This window comes from Rana temporaria, chromosome 4 (genome assembly GCF_905171775.1).
Source record: "Rana temporaria chromosome 4, aRanTem1.1, whole genome shotgun sequence".
Taxonomy (NCBI): Eukaryota; Metazoa; Chordata; class Amphibia; order Anura; family Ranidae; genus Rana; species Rana temporaria.
This window is the reverse complement of record NC_053492.1, coordinates 209,389,038-209,407,995: the sequence shown is the minus strand read 5'-3', so window position 1 is coordinate 209,407,995 and position 18,958 is coordinate 209,389,038. Positions and strand designations below refer to the sequence as shown.

Below are 18,958 nucleotides of genomic sequence, written 5' to 3'. Positions count from 1 at the left end.
AAATGCTACATCACCTTGAGTTCATGTTTATGTTTTAAATGTTGGATCTCTACTCCTCCCACTTTGTTTGCCACCAAATCTTTCATCTTTTTCTCGTAGTGTTGTTTTATACGTGTTAAGTCCTGAGAAAGCTATATGAAAAGATATAGCATGCCTTTGTGAATAACAATGTAAGATATTGAAAATTGTATATATTCAAATATTAAGCTACTATTTTGGACTTTACTACAAATCCACTATTAAAATAAAAATGAAACAAACTTTGAAGTCACTGGGTACAGGCTCATCAATCAATGCATTTACCCAAACATGTATTTAGGACTGCCAAGATATTGAAGTAAACCAGATGGTTATAATCATCTGATAATCATGCTCAGCTTCATGGTCCATTCAAGCATCCTGCTTAAATCCTATGACAGCAATCCCATAGATACTGTGCCTTGAAAAAGTATTCATACCCCTTGAAATTTTCCACATTTTGGCATCTTACAACCAAAAACGTAAATGTATTTTATTAGGATTTTATGTGATGGATCAACACAAAGTGGCACATCATTGGGAAGTGGAAGGAAAATGATAAATGGATTTCAATTTTTTTTACAAATAAATATCTGAAAAGTGTGGCGTGCATTTGTTTTCAGCCCCCTTCACTCCGATACCCCCAACTAAAATCTAGTGGAACCAATTGCAATAAGAAGTCACTTAATTCAGGGGTCGACAATATCCGGGCGCCAGGTCGCAATTGCGACAAGAAATTGTGACCTGGCGCCCGCCGGTAATTGAGGCCGCGGCTTTGCGGCCTACAAGGCCGCGGCCTCAATTGCGGCGGGGGAGGTGGGGGCGCACGGAAGCACAGGATCTTGTGTCTTCGTGCGCCCCCGCTGCGCGAACGCGGCGGGCCCGCGACGGCCGGTAATTGAGGCCGCTGCTTTGCGGCCTTGTGAAGTCCCAAGCTCTTCCTTCTGTGAACTGGCGCCATCTGGTGGCGGCCGTTGGCATTACAAGTTAAACAGCAATTCTAATGTAATTTTTCACTATTTTCACTGCCATCTCCTTCCTTCTAATTCGAACCCCCAAACATCATATATATTTTTTATTCTCACACCCTAGAGAATAAAATGGCGATCGTTGAAATACTTTGTCACGCCGTATTTGCGCAGCGGTCTTACAAGCGCACTTTTTTGGAAAAAAAATACACTTTTTTAAATTAAAAAATAAGACAACCTTAAAGTTATCCCAATTTTTTTTTAAATTGTGAAAGATAATGTTATGCCGAGTAAATTGATACCCAACATGTCACGCTTCAAAATTGCGTCCACTCGTGGAATGCCGACAAACTTTTACCCTTTAAAATCTCCATAGGTGACGTTTAAAAAAATCTACAGGTTGCATGTTTTGAGTTACAGAGGAGGTCTAGAGCTAGAATTATTGCTCTCGCTCTAACGATCGCGGCGATAACTCACGTGTGGTTTGAATACCGTTTACATATGCGGGCGCTACTCACGTATGTGTTCGCTTTTGCTCGCGAGCTCGTCGGGACGGGGCACGTTTTCTGGCTCCTAACTTTTTTAGCTGGCTCCTAGATTCCAAGCAAATTTGTCAAACCCTGACTTAATTGGTAAATAGAGTCCACCTGTGCGTAATTTATTCTTAGTATAAATACAGCTGCTCTGTGAAGCCCTCAGAGGTTTGTTAGAGAACATTCATAAACAAACGGCATCATGAAGACCAAGGAACACACCAGACAAGTCAGGAATAAAGTTGTGGAGAAATTTAAAGCAGGGTTAGGTTATAAAAAAATATCCCAAGCTTTAAACATCTCACGGTGCACTGTTCAATCCATCATCCGAAAATTGAAAAAGTATAACACAACTGCAAACCTACCAAGACATGGCCGTCTACCTAAACTGACAGGCTGGGCAGGGAGAGCATTAATCAGAGAAGCAGCCAAGAAGCCCATGGTATTCTGGAGGAGCTGCAAAGATCCACAGATCAGGTTGGAGAATCTGTCCACAGGACAACTATTAGTCATGCACTCCACAAATCTGGCCTTTATGGAAGAGTGGCAAGAAGAAGCCATTGTTGAAAGAAAGCCATAAGTGTCATTTGCAGCTTGGGAGAAGCTATGTTGGGGACACAGCAAACATCTGGTCAGAGTTGATGGGACAATGGATGGAGCCAAATACAGGACAGTCTTAGAAGAAAACCTGTTGGAGTCTGCAAAAGCCTTGAGACTGGGGTGGAGGTTCACCCTCCAGCAGGACAATGACCCTAAACATACAGCCAGAGCTTCAATGGTTATGGTTTAGATCAAAGTATATTCATGTTTTAGAATGGCCCATTCAAAGACCAGATCTAAATCCAATTGAGAATCTGTGTCAAGACTTGAAAATTGCTGTTCACAGACACTCTTCATCCAATTTGACAGAGCTTGAGCTATTTTGCAATGAAGAATGGGCAAAATGTTCACTCTCTAGATGTGCAAAGCTGGTAGAGACATCCCCAAAAAAGACATGCAGGTCAAATTGTAGCGAAAGGTGGTTCTACAAAGTATTGACTCAGGGGGGCTGAATACAAATGCATGCCACACTTTTCACATATTTGTAAAAAAAAATTGAAACCCATTTATCATTTTAGAACCACTTCACAATTATGTGCCACTTTGTGTTGGTCTATCACATAAAATCCCAATAAAATACCGTACTTTTACATTTTTCGGTTGTAACATGACAAAATGTGGAAAATTTCAAGGAGTATGAATACTAAGGCACTGCAAGTATGTGTAAAACTGGAAGGCTAAAGCGTAGAGCTTTTAAAAGGCAGACCAATTGGATGGGGGAGTAGAGGTTCAAATATGATTCTGCTCCTATACTTCAATAACTTCAACCAGTTCCTCCCTTTAAATTTACTGATCCAAGTTGGACTCCGGGCATTTAAAAAAAAAAACACAACATAATTTAAAACAACAATAAACGTACATGCAATTAGTGCACATTTCTGAATATGTCTTGACATCAGCCTCCTGTAATGCCCTGTGCAACAGCACTTGAGAAGAGTACCAGCACTTATGCCGCGTACACACCATCACTTTATGTGATGAAAAAAAATGACGTTTTTAAAAACGTCACTTTAATTGACTGTGTGTGGGGGAAAACGTCGTTTTATGTCTTGTAAAAAACGACCAAAAAAAATTGAAGCATGCTTCAATTTTATGTGTCGTTTTTCAAAAGTGCACTTTTTACTTCACAGAAATTGACCGTGTGTAGCAAAAAACGTCGTTTTGAAAGACGTTTTTCCATCCACGCATGCCCAGAAGCTACTTATGAAGCAAGCTTCAATGGTAAAACGTGGTGGAACGTAACCTCACTTTGCAAGAACATTGTGAGAAAAACGATGGTGTGTAGGCAACTTCGTCTTTGAAAATTGAAGTTTCAAAAACGTCATTTTTTACTTCACAGAAAGTGTCGTTTTTTTTCATCACATAAAGTGATGGTGTGTATGCGGCATAAGAGTTAGCCTTATTTTATTACAGAAAACATTTACTCATAGTGAGCATACTGACAGAAGACAACAGCAAAGCCAGCAGAGCGATGATTCAGTGTGCATCTACACCTCTACTGGCTCATTTACAAAAAAAATGAACCACAAAATGAAAGCTACAGTTCCATGAATGTGATTGGTTGCTAGGGGAAATACATCCATTTGCATATAAAATAAATTTTACAAATGTGGATCCAAGTATATGCCTGTCTATGGCCCCCTATAAGATCAAAGCATCACAGAGTAGTTTTATCTTCCCTGCACCATGCACAGACAATCAACAGTTGGGTCTTAAAGCAGAACTAAACTGTATCTGAGCACCAAGGTTTTATTCCCTTCATAACCTGGGCATTTTTTTTAATTCAGCTCTGCACTAATTTAACTGCCTGTACAACACTGTACGCAAATTAAATAGATTATTTTTTTCACACAAATATAGCTTTCTTTTGGTAGTATTTGATCACCACTGGGTTTTTCCTTTTTCCTATTTAAATGAAAAAAGACTGATCATTTTGATAAACAAAATTATATTTCCTACTTTCTGTTATAAAATTAATCCAATAAAATCTGATTTCTTCATAAATTTAGGCCAACATTTATTCTGCTACATCTCTTTGGTAAAAACCAAACTGCATTTTTGGGTATTGGCGGTGTTTAGCGATTTATAGTTTGACTGATAGTGTGGCGGAAAATCTAGCACTAACTGACAATGGCTGAGAGGGATGCTAACTGACTGACATTGACATCACAAGCGATACCAGGAAGCAATTGAAGAAATTTAAACAAAAAGTTTAAAACAAGTAAATGTAATATACCATACTTTCCTATTTATTAACTAGGACTAGAAGCATAAGGATTAAAAATAGTTAATGCGGATTGAGAGAGTTTAGTTCTACTTTTGCTGAAGCACCAAATTAGACAATTATAACAGAATAACAAGACTTTTCTCTGTAACAAAGGGGGACAAAAAACTACTATAAATCTCTTTTTCTCTTCCACTCTCAGGAATTTAGTGAAATGCATTCTTGACCTAACAGATCATTCCTTGGCTCGGTGCTCAGTATAACTAAGAAACACATACAGTATCCTGGCGTGTAAAATTAGACTTTTTATAACTGAAGTACAAGCGAGGTAGCTTTTTACATACATACAATATAAAGTAACACACTTAGGGCTACAAGTGAAATTTGTGAAAGAACAAAACAAGCAGGACAAGAACTGTTCTATATTGTGCAAATTTCTTTAAAACATACCAACCAACTGCTTCCCTTCCATCACAGTACTCAGAAATATGGCTATAGCTTTATCCAAATACGCATAGAAAAGGTCACTATTAAATAAAAGGCATAGTCCATCTTTTGCAAAAATGTAATAAATGCACCCAAATTAAAAACGTGCATTTGTTGAATTTTTGTACAGATTCCTTCAAACTCTTCCTCCAGACCCTATTACGAGGCTGGAGGAAGCAACTACAAGTGCAGTGAGGTGTACATAAATGATGGGTGTATGATGAAACATGTTCAAAAGGTGGACTATGCTTTTAAAGTAAACCTATCACACATTTTAGAAATTTAAGCATATGAAAAAAAAAAATCAAAAAGCAGAAATCCGACAATCCCAGCAGTGTATCAGATGCTGAAGATTCTTCAGCCACTACAGCTCTTCTAGAGATCAAAGATCCAGGCATGGGCAGCAGGATAGGTAAGTATTAATAATTTTCTTTTAGATTTACAGGAATCTCTAGCTTGATATTTCTTAAGTGGTGACACAGTCACTTTAATATAAAAAAAAAAAAAAAAAAAAGGATTAAATCCAATGCCGTTCCTAGAACATGAAAGGAGCCGTGCATATGCATGACTACTTGTGGAAGCTAAAGTACCCTACATGTTCATTTTTTTTTCCTATTGGAAAAGGTTTCTAATTCAGGTCTTAAACAAGGTGTAATACTTAATTATTTTAACTGACAAAGGATCTACAATTCTGTTCGGCCAGTCTTGTGACTTAGACATCTTTGCCACACTGTATAGCTCTTCCCAGGGCAGCTGTCCAAAAAGCAATCCAGACACGGAGAAGTGACACATGAAGCTACAAACTCAGTCAGGAAAAAATGACACATAGTTTGGCAGCCGTGAGCAAATCCAAAACAAGCAGAACAGAATCACAAGTATTTCAGCATCTTAATCATCGCAAATGTATGTATTTCTACTATCCTTTAAGCAGCTAGCCTGCGGTTCCTGTATGAAGAAATAAAAATAAATCCACTTTAATTAATCAAGCTTTATTTCATTTGATAATATTTCTAAGATAAGTATTAAAGCAGCTGTACATATGCAACACAGCCAGACTAAATTATGAGACAGTGGACATTGCATGTTTCTTCTAGGTAGTGTTGTCCCGATACCGATACCAGTATCGGTATCGGGACCGATACCGAGTATTTGCGGGAGTACTTGTACTCCCGCAAATGCCCCCGATGCCTCATCCGATACTCGCTCCCCGCCGCCGCTGCAACGAATGCCGTCGCATACCGCAACGCCGCTGCATGGTTAAACAGCGTGCGGGGAATATCACAGCTTTCGTTTGAATAGCTGTAGTGTTCCCCGCTGCGCCGCGTATAGACACTCCCCCTTGCTTGGGATTGGACGGATCTGTCCAATCCTGAGCAAGGGGGAGTGTCTATACGCGGCGCAGCGGGGAACACTATAGCTATTCAAATGGAAGCTCTGATGTTCCCCGCACGCTGTTTAACCATGCGGCGGCAGGATCTAGGTATGGGGGGACATGACTGGATTTATGGGGGACATGGCTGCATATGTGGGGGGACATGGCTGCATATGTGGGGGGACATGGCTGCATATGTGGGGGGACATGGCTGCATTTGTGGGGGGACATGGCTGCATTTGTGGGGGGACATGGCTGCATTTGTGGGGGGACATGGCTGCATTTGGGGACACATTTAAAAAAAAGTATCGGTATTCGGTATCGGCGAGTACTTGAAAAAAAGTATCGGTACTTGTACTCGGTCCTAAAAAAGTGGTATCGGGACAACCCTACTTCTAGGATTTCTTCTAAGAAGGGTTTTCAACATGGGTGATCGCAGGTGGGGCAATTGTCCCCCCCCCCCCATTCAGAATCGTCACAAAGGTGTTGTATTTGCCAGCTGCAGTGTCCGCCGTGGCTGCCACTGACTTTTATTCTGTGTCAGCACGTTGTTCTCTGTCCTGACACATCTGATGTCCCTCCCTCACCCCCGGCCCGATCATTGGATGAGATGGCTCGGCCTTTCCGCCGCTCCTCTACAGAGATTGTCTGTCTGTGTACATGCTGTGTAGATCCCGCCGGCGCCTACTCAGTGCAGTCAGTGACCAAGTGATACGCTGCCCTTGTCTACTCATCATCACATCACAGGAAATTCTGACCTGAAGTGAGTGGCATATACAGTTGCAAGCAACAGAAGAAGAACCACAGGTAACCACAGTTAAAAAGAGCATTTTGATTTCGATATTGCTGGAAAGTTGGAGAGCTATTACTGGAAAGATATGTCTCTATGTTAGGAGATAATTCATCTTCTTCACTTTGTATAGGCTGTTTTCATCAATATCAAAATATGGCCACAACAGATCTATATATACATTTCAAAATAAAAAGATGTACATTCTTTAGGCTATATTTATATGGGCATGGTACGCCTGGCCTGAGTAACTTCCAATACAAAGTGAAGGGGAATTATCGCTTATATAACACATATATCTTTCCACTGGAAAGATGTATGTTATATAAGAGATAATTCAGCGTCACTTTTTATTGGAAATTACTCAGGCCAGGCGTACCATGCCCATATAAATATAGCCTAGAGAGTGTACATCTTTCTATATTGCATGGGTGACCTTAAAATGATGCCTCCCCCCCCCCCTGAAAAAAGTTCTGCGGACACCCATGGTTTTAACCATGTAATCAAAGTAACCACAAGTGGTACAGTTCTATTCTGTATGAAAGGAATATATAACAAAAGCATTGTGTAAAGAATGAAACAGGTGCATGCCAATAATAACATGTGTATTACAGGTGCATATAGCTATCACAGTAATTGTAGAGTTCAACATTGAAATAAATTCTGGAAAAACAAAAACCAAAGCTGCGCTTTCACAGCTCTTAGTACCAGACAGACTCTATATTAAGGAGGCTCCATTGGTTCTCCCAGGGGTTTTATACTTGCAGCAGGGGAGAGGGCAAGAATGACCTCAAAACCATGCCATATAGGCTGGTATCAATACAGTACTGGACAAATTGCCCATAGGTCCTCTTGCTACAGGGGAACTTTAAATTTTAGTTTTTTGAGAACGCAAGGCACTTTTCCCCCTATTTTTCTAAACTTTAATGGAACGTCACAAAGTGAATAAATAGTAATAGACTTACATGTCTTTTGTTGCCCCCTCGGAGGAAGGAATTGGGAACACCATGCTTTGACTCGGAATCGCTTTGATCTTCATAGCTTTCAAATTCACTAGAACTCCACTCATAATCCAAAGAGCTGGTTCTGCCTTCTTCACCATTTTCCACATCATCATAAATCATTTCCTCGGGATCTAAGACAAGAAGATACTGGGTTAGACCTAGAATTAAAGTAAAGTAGTTTTAAAGGCATAAGATTTTTTTACCTAAAAGCGAATCTTCCCCCATAAAAGAAAGTGCCTCCCTATCCATCCCTCCCCCACTCCGCTACCAGTATAGCATCTTTTTTTTACACTTTAATGAAAAAGAGTTCGGTCCAGCCTTCAACAAATGTCATTCACCTAGTCAAATGATGTGTACTATGCCCGCTGTGCTTCTTGGGATATGTATGGTCTGTTTTATTCAGAGAGGAAGGGGCGGGGTAAGCGGCATGTCATTGGGTGGCCTGCTGGCTAAACCCAGAAGAGACTATGTGCAATACCGTTTCACAGAGCAGGTACGTATAACATGGTTATTATTTTAGGAAAAACCTATAACCTATAATTTCAGAAAAAAGCATGGGTTTCTGTAGAGTACCTGTTGCGGAGTCTGAATTTTCTCTAGGAACATCATCATAAATAACTTCATCAGGATCTAAAAAGAAAATAAACAAAATACATCCCATATTAGTAAAACAAATCACCCCCCTCGAGTCAATACTTTATAGAACCACATTTTGATGCAATTACAGCTGCAAGTTTTTTTGGGTATGTCTATTAGTTTTGCACATCTAGAGAGTGAAATATTTGCCCATTCTTCTTAGCTCAAACTCTGTCAGATTGGATGAGAGTGTCTGTGAACAGCAATTTTCAAGTCTTGCCTCATATGCTCAATGGATTTAGGTCTGGACTTTGACTGAGCCATTCTAACACATGAATATGCTTTAAACTAAACCATTCCATTGTAGCTCTGTCTGTATGTTTAGGGTTGTTGTCCTACTGGGAGGTGAAGCTCCTCCCCAGTCTCAAGTCTTTTGCAGATTCTAACAGGTTTTCTTCTAAGATTGCCCTGTATTTGGCTCCATCCATCTTCCCATCAACTCTGACCAGCTTCCAAATGTTTCTGCGAAAGCATCCCCACAACATGATGCTGCCACCATCATGTTTCAAAGTGGGGATGGTGTGTTCAGGGTGATGCACAGTGTTAGTTTTCCATCATACATCAGCATTTGCTTTTAGACCAAAAAGTTCAATTTTGGTCTCATCTGACCAGAGCATATTTTTGCTGTGTCCCTAACATGTTTTCTCCCAAACTGCAAACAGGACATCTTATGGTTTTCTTTTAACAAAATATATTTGATAAAGTATGGACTTTATAGACATGAATAGTAAAAATAAAAAGTTTTTATTGGTAACAATTCACACATAATAATATAAAAAAAGACATATACAAACATAACTGCAGCATCCTACAGTTTGGCATTGCTATCGCCAACTCTAGCCTCTGAATCATGGTCAACGAATCTGGCGACCCTGATAATATCCAGCATGGCTGGAATAATTTCTTGGAATAATAGATTAGCTATACATGTTTCACGATGTGTGCTTCTAATTTACATTCTTTTCTCCAAGGACATTGGATATAGTACAAATAGTACCTTCTCAGCATAAATAATAAAAGAGGGGCTTATTTAATGACTGTCAATAGGACCATTAACTTGGAAAGGCATCTCACTTGGTAGTATAAACTTTTATAGTTCAGTATAGGAATACTGATTGGTGAACAATTTGTCAATCAAAGACCAGTCATCTGTATCATAGTTGTAACTGATCACCTATTTTTTTTTCCATGCATGTCAAAACAGATCCAATAGACAAGTTCTCAAGTAAACAGTCTTAGACATGCCACAGACATGCTGAGCCTGGCTGTAGGAGCACGGTGGAGACTTATTGTGATTGCAAGACAAAAGAAAGAATTATTTTGGACTAGCTATGACTAAACACTAAGTATGGTGTGAAACGTGTCAGCTCTGCCGGTATGCTGGGACTTGTAGTGCTGTTTTTTATCTTGGATTTTTTACAATAAAGGCAATTTTTTTGTTCGAAGTGCGGCTGTGGGAGTGGGAGTGCGGCTGTCCAGAAGAATTATTTCTTTTGTCTTGCAATCTCATATGCATTGCCTGCACTCGTGGTCCTGGGGGAAGCACTCCCAGGTCAGCTATTTTCGGAAACTCGTGACGCGCCTTATCCGCCACGTCAATCATGTGGGCTAAGTCCCAGGTGACATTGCGCCGCTGCATAGAAACGCCTACTCCCACGGGAGTGAGAACCCGGAAACAGGGTGGAAAAGAACAATAATACGTTATGTACAGCGAAAAAAACAAAAACAAACAGCATACTGTACATGTCGGAAGTATGCTGAATGTAATGGTATATACATGTTTTTAGGGTGAACCTCTGCTTTAAGCCCAGGTTGGTTCACACTGCTGCAGGATTGAAATTGTGCAAATTCAGCTGAACTCACACGATTTCTTTCCCACATGTCAGTCTGACGATTTCAGAGACATCTGTGTGGTTTCCTGCACAGATGTCTTTTGAAATAGCACCTGAAATTTCCAAAAGAAGTACAGAAACTACTTTTGGGAATTGGTGAGGCGCTGCAAAGTTGGCATCGCACCCATTTGGATGGTTCCATTGTGCGCAATCGCCGCCGATAAGGCATGCGATTTGACATGTGAAAATCACATCAACGTGAACCAGGGCTCTGTGAGTGGTGCTGTGGGTAGAGGGAACACTCTAGTTTGCCTTCCTTGACAGTTGAGGAGACTTGGTTAGAACTAAACCCAGCTCCACTAAAATATGAAAGCCATTTTCAGTGAAGATGCTTTTTTTAAATGAATTTGAACAAAAAAAAATCTGTGAAATGCATTTATGTGTAAAATAATGTTGTAGGCAGAAAGGTTAGTTAATAAAAAAGGTTAAACAATCAAACAGAAAAACGCATTAAAAATATTTACTTTCCATCCATTCTGTATTTGCTGGATCTGAAACCCACTTGGCCAATACATCCTCTTCGTTTGACGCTTGAAAGACCTCACTTTAAAGAGAATTAAAAGATTGTAAAAGCATTTAATTGCATGACATGCACAAAAGGATAGAATACAGTATGTGTAACGGCTAAGTTCAAGTTTTTTCCCCCTCCAAATTCCAGCTCCCTTATGTACCAATATACCATTAATGTACCTCTGTTGAAGAAATGTAAAACCTCTCTCTTTATTCTAGAGCAAAAAAAAACCTCAGCTTCCAGTTTCTCCTATAGAAAACTCCTCCATGACTTTCTGGTATAAGTCCTTTGCAAATGGAAAACTGTTCGTGGACTAGTAGGAAGTAGTTCAGCAGCTCATGGACACACACTCTGCCCCATGGATCAGATTGCACCACCCACCTCTGTACTTAAATGTAATCATTGTCAGTGAGCACCGTTTTCGCTAAATACGCAGCCAGTGTCTTCCTCCGCTGATCAATCGTTTTGTACCTTCCCTTCACTTTTTCCAATTATGCACAAATGAAATAAATAAGAATTAACTTTTCACATGATTGGATAATTGAAATGATTTTTTACTTTTTTTGTGTGAAGATTCTCAACCCAGAGTAAAAAACTATGCCCCCCCCCCCAATACTTACCTGAGCCCCATTTAGATTCAACAATGTCCACGAGAGCCTTGCCTTTCCGGGGACTCACACTCCTGATTGGCTTTTGGCGGGAGCCATTAGCTCCTGCCACTGTCAATCACAGCCAGTGAGCCAATTAGGAGATGGAGGGTCGGACCAAGCTGCGGCTCCATGTGTAAATGGACACAGCAAGCTGCTTGCTCTGGGGGCACCCAACAGAAGGGAGGAGCCAGGAGCACTGACATGGGACCCAACAACAGGAGGATCCAGGCTGCTGTGTACAAAACCCCTGCACAGAGCAGGTACGTATAACATGTTTGTTATTAGTTTTTTTTTTTTTTAAACAAGGCTTTAATATCATTTTAAAGCGGAGATCCACCCAAAGGGGAAGCTCTGCTTGCTCGCACAGTCCACTTTTTGAGTGGAAGGGGAGAGCGGGTACCTAGTTTTGACAGGTACCCGCTCTCATTTCCGGGTAAGATCACTGCACAGCGATCTACGTAATTTCCAGCCCCTCCTCCTTCCCCCTTTCTAAATGGTCCCACTGTCTTCTGGGACACACACATTGAGAAAGTGCAGCACGACTCACGAATGCACAGTAGGAAACAGGCTGTGAAGCTGCAAGGCTTCACTTCCTGTTTCCCTTACTTCAATTAAGCTTTGTCAAAAAATCCTGGAAGCTGATTGGTTTCTATGCAGAGCTGCACTCTCAAGTTTTAGTAAATCAACCCCAGTGTGTTTTCTATAGTATTAAAGAATTATTTTTTGTGTCAGTGTTTTAGCTAGGATAAAAAATCTAAATAGCATTGCTTTTGGGTATAGCCACATGGTGAGTCATGGTAATGGCAAGAAAGATACACATACATTTAAAATATATATTTTTTTTTACTATTTTGGGACAGATTCTTAAAAATATATATATTAAAAGAATCAGGAGAAATCCATTACTATTTATTACCAAATGAAGGTCCAATTAATGCTGAAAAACATGGCAAATTCACCTGGACACACCAAGTAGTTGCAATGATATGTACAGATTAGCAAATACATGTCTAATGCCACGTACACACGATCAGAATTTCCGATGAAAAAAGTTGTGTGTGGGATCTGACTTTTTTCCATTGGTGTTTGGAAATAGAACATGTTTGTTTTTTTTTTTTTTCTGATGAAAAAAAAAGATAGGAAATTCCCATCGTCTGTGGGAAAAAACCCATGCATGCTCAGAATCAAGTTGACACGGAAGCATTGAAATTCATTTTTCTCGGCTCGTCCTCATGTTTTATGTCACTGCGTTTTGGACGGTCGGAATTTGGTCTGACAGTGTGTATGCAAGACAGCTTGAACGGAATTCCGACGAAAAATTCCATCGGATTTTAGGCCATCGGAAATTCTGATCGTGTGTATGGGGCATAAGTTGCAAAACTGGGATAAGGCATTAAGATTTGTTCTACCTTTTGTCATGAAGGGGTAAATGAAAAAAAAAAAAATGGTCCAGTATAATAGGATGAACATATAGCCATGTGTAGATCTTATTTGGGAATAGGTACCTGTAGTACTGGAACCATATAAGTACTAGCAACTACACTATTCTACCAAAGTATTGGGACACCTCCCTTTACACGCACATGAAATTTAATGGCATCCCAGTCTTAGTACGTAGGGTTCAATATTGAGTTGGTCCACCTTTTGCAGCTTTAACAGCTTCAACTCTTCCGAAAAGGCTGTCCACAAGGTTTAGGAGTGTGTCTATGGGAATGTTTGACCATTCTTCCAGAAGCACATCCGTGAGGTTAGGGACTGATGTGAACGAGAAGGCCTGGCTCGCAGTCTCCGCTCTAATTCATCCTAAAGGTGTTCTATCGGGTTTCAATAAGAGGAGCAGTGGAGGAGGGGACAGCTCCCACACTGCCTGAAAGATGCCGCTTGCAGGACTTTTTCTAATGTCCTGCAAGCACAGCGCTTTAGTGTGAAAGCACTCGGCTCTCACACTGGTGCTGCAGGGGAGATATTTTTCATGTGCCATTTTTAGCCCTTTAGCACCTGAAAAACACCTTAGTGTGAAAGTAGCCTTAAAGTGGAGGTTCCACCTGAAAAAAAAATTTACACCAAAAAAATAAAAATGTTTTACTTAACCTAAATAGCTGTTGCTATGCGGAAGTGTCGAATCTGCCTCTTCATCCTCCGCGGCGGATTCTCTTCCTCCTCCTACACTCTGTGTCTTTTTGTGAATGGGGTGCGCTGCATTCTGGGAACTGTGTGTGTCCCAGAAAGCAGCCGGCCCATTCACAAAGCGCCATGCTGCTCGCGCATGCGCAGTAGGAAACGGGCAGTGAAGCTGTACGGCTTCACTGCCTGTTTCCCTTACTGTGGATGGCGGCGCTTGGCTAGGACAGGTAAGTGTCCTTATAAAAAGTCAGCAGCTCCAGTGTTAGTGGCTGCTGACTTTAAATTTTTTTTTTTTTTGTAATGGAACCTCCACTTTAACTTCCTGCATGTACAGTCTCCTTTTGCATTTAGAGAAATCAGTGATTTTCAGAAATGCAAGTACAATGGATATATTTGAATTGACTATGAAATAGCTAAAATACAAGTTACTAATCTAGAATCGCTGTTTACCTTGAATAGTGGTTGTCAGTCAGAACCTGGAAGTGAGGATTGGGCACTTCCTCTTGAATCCCTGCAAAAAGAAAAAATTATATATGTTAATTTATTGGTTTTCACTATCATTACTCATATTCTTTGTCCTGCTCTGCACATGCATATTTAATATTAATACTCACTGGTCTCTATTTAATATGTTGTCTAGTAACGGATTGTAGATGACAGTAAAAGTAAAGTGATAGAAAGTAGAGTCTGTATATATTCAGCCAAATGGATTATCACATTCTCGAATACCAGCACAAAAAGGAACAGCTTCAGTATCAGCAAATATCCTAACATTCCAGAACATGTATAATCCAGATCATCAATTAAAAAAAAAATGATTAACACAGCCACGTCTTGCACTGGAATAGCTAGACAAAGCATGAGTAGAACTAAATACAAAATACATTCTCATAGGGATCATTATTGCAAGTACATCTAAACCCTAAACGCAGAACCTTATTGTGAACCATTAAAAAAAATAGCATTTTATGAATGGCCAAGGGGAAAGATGGCATATAAACAACATTCCATGTATAAGAAAGCAGCACTCATATCCACAGTGGGTCAGAAGCATAGCAAGAGCTATACTTTTTTGGCATGAATAAAAGTATACATTTTAAAGAAATGGCAGCGATCCTGGATGTATATGGATGAGACCACATACTTAATCAGAGGTAACTTTTTTATAATGCAGAGGATTTTCAGGAAGTGCCTGCACAAGGATCTTTAAGGCTTACCAGATATGTATTTATTTATTGTTTTACCTTGTTAAAAAGATATGTCTATAAAGTTCAATCAAAAATAGCATTAATAACTTGCTTCCTCAGAAACTTAAGGGCCAAGTCACACTGACTTGCGCTAAAATGCATGCACATCTCCAGCCATTTTAGTTGTGTTTTAACGTGTGCAGACGTCTGATGGCATACATTTTGACTTCCGTTAACATATGTTTTGCATTTTAGCGCCACGTTTTGATGTGAATAGGACACATCAGAAATTATTGTTTTTCAAATGTCCTTCCATTGATCTGCGTTTTGCAGCTGTGCTAAAACGCACTAGTGTGAATTGGCCCTAAACGTAGGGTTGACCCAGAGAAAGGCAAAACAAAGCATGTCCTAATTAGAAGTTCCTTGGCTCAACAATCTACAGTACTTTATAATAACCAAATAACCCAATATTTTCTAGCACTCAACAGACGCCATTTCCTACTACTGCTCTATAAAAAAATATATGCAATGTTTGTGACATATTTAATAAATGAAGTATTTAAATATTAGGATTGCATCCTGTAATTATCAGTTAGTTGAAATGAACCCACATGGTAGTGATAACTATCTTTGTGCTACTAAAATGTATGGGTTAAAAAATTCTGGTAAATTTTCAACTCTTCTGTCTGGTGTATGGAACAGCATATGTATTCTGGAATAATCACATTTGAATTTTGCTTTCCAATATTTTTTAGACATTGAAAATTATAGGACTGATGAAAGTGAATTTACCAGCTTTCATTTCACCAATCTATTTTTTTCTGATATCCAAATAAAATAAATGACTTGGCCAAATAATCCAAAGCATAGAAAAAGTATGGCAAGCCTTAAATGTTGTAATATTATCCAAAGCTCTAATGTGCAGGTTACTCTGCGTAATTGGCACATGTTGATAGGGAATTTCAAAAAATGCATATTTACCGTCAATCAAGAATTTCTTGACTTTACAGAAAGTAATAACTAGAACAATAACTGCATAATTTTGTTTCTGGTGAAGCGTGATGAAGGCAGTCTATGTGTAGAAATATGTATACTTTTGCAATGCCACAACGTGATCTTCCTTTAACAAACCTATGTTCAAAATCTCCTTGCCCTTTGAGTTTGCTAAGAAATCATCTAATACACACTCAGGATTATAATGAGATTACATAAATGAAGGATTTTACACTTATAACTTCTGGGCTCTGGGCTTCAGGAAAATGGCAACCTCCGGTAAGAAGAAACGCTAGAAGCAATTTACAGCACACATAAATATTAATGTGGAATGCATGTTCCTTGCTAAAGAACATTATTTGTTATCAAGTTGTTATGTGTAACGTTCTGCCCTAACTGCAGCCCCATTAGGAAACAATTCAATAAAAATTGTCGTAGCCACTTTGACAGCACCTAACTCCTCCTCATGTTGTATAATCATCAGCAGTAGTTTAATAAAATGTAAAGCTTTTTTTTTTTTTTAATGGTGTTGAGAAGGGTCCATTGGGAAAATTCACCCCTCTATTTGGACTGGTGACAAATGTGTAAAAAAAAAAATGAGGGGAAATCCAAAATTCCGCTTTGCTTCTGGGATAGGAAGTGACGGCAAATCTATCATGGAGAGAAAAGACAGTGGGGGAAAAAAAACTCAAATGATGTCTTAACCATTCCCTACTCTATTTAAAGGCAGGGAGAGCAGAGGGGAAAAAAATGTATTCAGTGTTACCTTGTTCATCTACTGATATGTTGCGAATAATGACTGGAGTAGAGTATGCTGGAAGCAGCAAAGGCAGGTTAGATGGCACAGCATACCCACATGGCACAGGAACGGAATAACCACTTGGCACTCGAGGACTTGTATTGCCATCCACTGTTTCAGGCTCTTGAGATGTGGCAGAATCACCTTCTTGAAAGGGTGCAATGTCAATCACAGAGTAAGGGTTCACCTTTCTTGGAGCTGTGCTCAAATCATTTTCTGTTTGCAGATCTTGACATAAAACATTTTCACTATCTGGATGATCTAATTCTATAGCAAAAAAAAAACAAATAAAAAAAATACACAGAATTAAATGATAAATCCACGTTTGTGAAAAAAAATATAGCAAATAAAAAATATAGAATATACAAATTTAATAAAAATTATATTTTGGTGAGATAATCCTTAAAACATGGTTCACACCAGTGCAGTTTTGAAATAGCGCTACTTCAGCACGATTTTAAAGCTGTCTGTTCAGTGCAAAAAAAAAGTAGTGCAGGAACCTTTTTCAAAGTTGCTGCGACTTGAGTCGCAACAATTTGAACAGTTCCATTGCCGGCAATGGAGTGCGATTTGTCATGTGATTTTAACCTGTCAAATCGCATGACAAATCGCACTGGTATGAACCAGGGCTAAGGGTTAATTGCTTCTGCAGACACTGGATCTTTCCTCATTAGTATTAGTACACTGCAAGTGCCTCAGCTGTTTACATTGAACATCGATACTCCCATTCAGGAATCAGTTTTCCAAGGACACAGTAGAACAGAAGCAGGTAGGACTCTGCTACAAAGCTGGTTAAAGGGGTTTTCCACCTTTTTTTTAAGTTTATTAAAAGTCAGCAGCTACAAAAAGTGTAGCTGCTGGCTTTTAATAAACTGACATCTACCTGCTCCACGGCTCCAGCGACGCACCGGCCGGGGGTCCGCTCCTCGCCCCCCCTCGCTGGCCGTCGTCTTCATTCTTAGTGTGGGCACCCAGCAGTGACAGCTTTCGGCTTCACGGCCGGGCACCCACTGAGCATGCGCGAGCGGCAGTGTGCATGCGCGAGCGGCGCCATCCGATTGGACAGGCGCTCGCCTACAGGGAGGGGCTGTGAAAAGGCGATTAAGCTAATCGCCCCTCGGCGGAAGGAGGAAGTGGGAGAGGAAGTCCCCTTCTCCTGAAGCCCCCACTCCCCCCCCCAAAAATAATTGGCATGGCATGTAAGGGGGCGAGGAGTGGGTTAAGAGGAAGTTCCATTTTTAGGTGGAACTCCTCTTTAAAGTCCTTGCAATGTTTATAGATCCCCAGAGGGGATTTTTTTTTCTCAAGAAAAGTGTAGCTTCTCTTTAAAGACCAAGTACACCTTTAAAAAATTATAATAAATTCACATTTTGCAGGAAAAAACTGTGCATTTATTATTTTTATTTTAAGGAGCCTGCAAAGCATTGCACCTGCGATCAGTAGATTGGAGGTGCAAAGTCATGTTCCTGTCAGTTCTCTGTATAAGCTTTTGATTGAAAGCTGAATGACAGGAGAATAGACTACCACTGCGCTAATGAGCGTGCTCATATTCCATTGAAAACTGCAAGTCTATCTGCCACAGAGGAAGATGGGACTTGAAGTTTATTCATTCACAGGTCTCTGTTTTTTAAAAATGACAACAGCTGCGGGGAGAAGAACCCCTGTCCTGCGGTCATGAGAAGGAACTCGGGGGCGAGGAGGTTTAGGAACAAGTTACATGTTAAACCCCAAATACAGGTGTAACATGTTCCTAAAATTTTACTTAGCCGTTGAATTACCTATGAAATATTGGTTTACTTCTAGTTTGATGTACCTTCATGTGAACTCCACAATAAAGCGTTTATAATCTGTTCAATTTCTTTTGATAAAAGGAGCATGTCGAATTAAAATGATTAACAATTAAAGTCAATCTTTAATGTATTTAAAAAGTGCCCAAAGGCATGCCCTGACAAAAAAAAGTCTGTAAATATTTATCTTCCCCACTGCCTGCGCCGCTGACACTGCTCCACTAAGGAGGAATGGTTCTCCGAAGTCTGGGAAGCCGAAAAACATTCAGAAGTGTCCATCTCCTTGGTTCTCTCAGTGGTTCCTCCTGACTACCTACATCTCATTAGTGGGTCATATCGTGATGTGGAGGTCAGAAAGAGGGGCCACTGTGTGCTTCAGTGGAC

The 18,958-nt window shown here is 40.0% G+C and overlaps 1 protein-coding gene across 1 annotated transcript in view; it reads right to left on the bottom strand.

Annotated features, from left to right (window-relative positions):
- The window catches only part of ARHGEF10 (Rho guanine nucleotide exchange factor 10), a 212,574-nt gene that overhangs the window by 129,878 nt on the left and 63,738 nt on the right, over positions 1-18,958 (bottom strand). Inside the window, exons 4-9 of the mRNA XM_040349804.1 lie at positions 16,755-17,054; positions 14,259-14,319; positions 10,988-11,067; positions 8,569-8,625; positions 7,957-8,126; positions 15-131 (exon numbers count right to left, since the gene is read on the bottom strand). Coding sequence (XP_040205738.1) covers positions 15-131; positions 7,957-8,126; positions 8,569-8,625; positions 10,988-11,067; positions 14,259-14,319; positions 16,755-17,054 — 785 coding nt within the window. The remainder of the gene's footprint in view (positions 1-14; positions 132-7,956; positions 8,127-8,568; positions 8,626-10,987; positions 11,068-14,258; positions 14,320-16,754; positions 17,055-18,958) is intronic.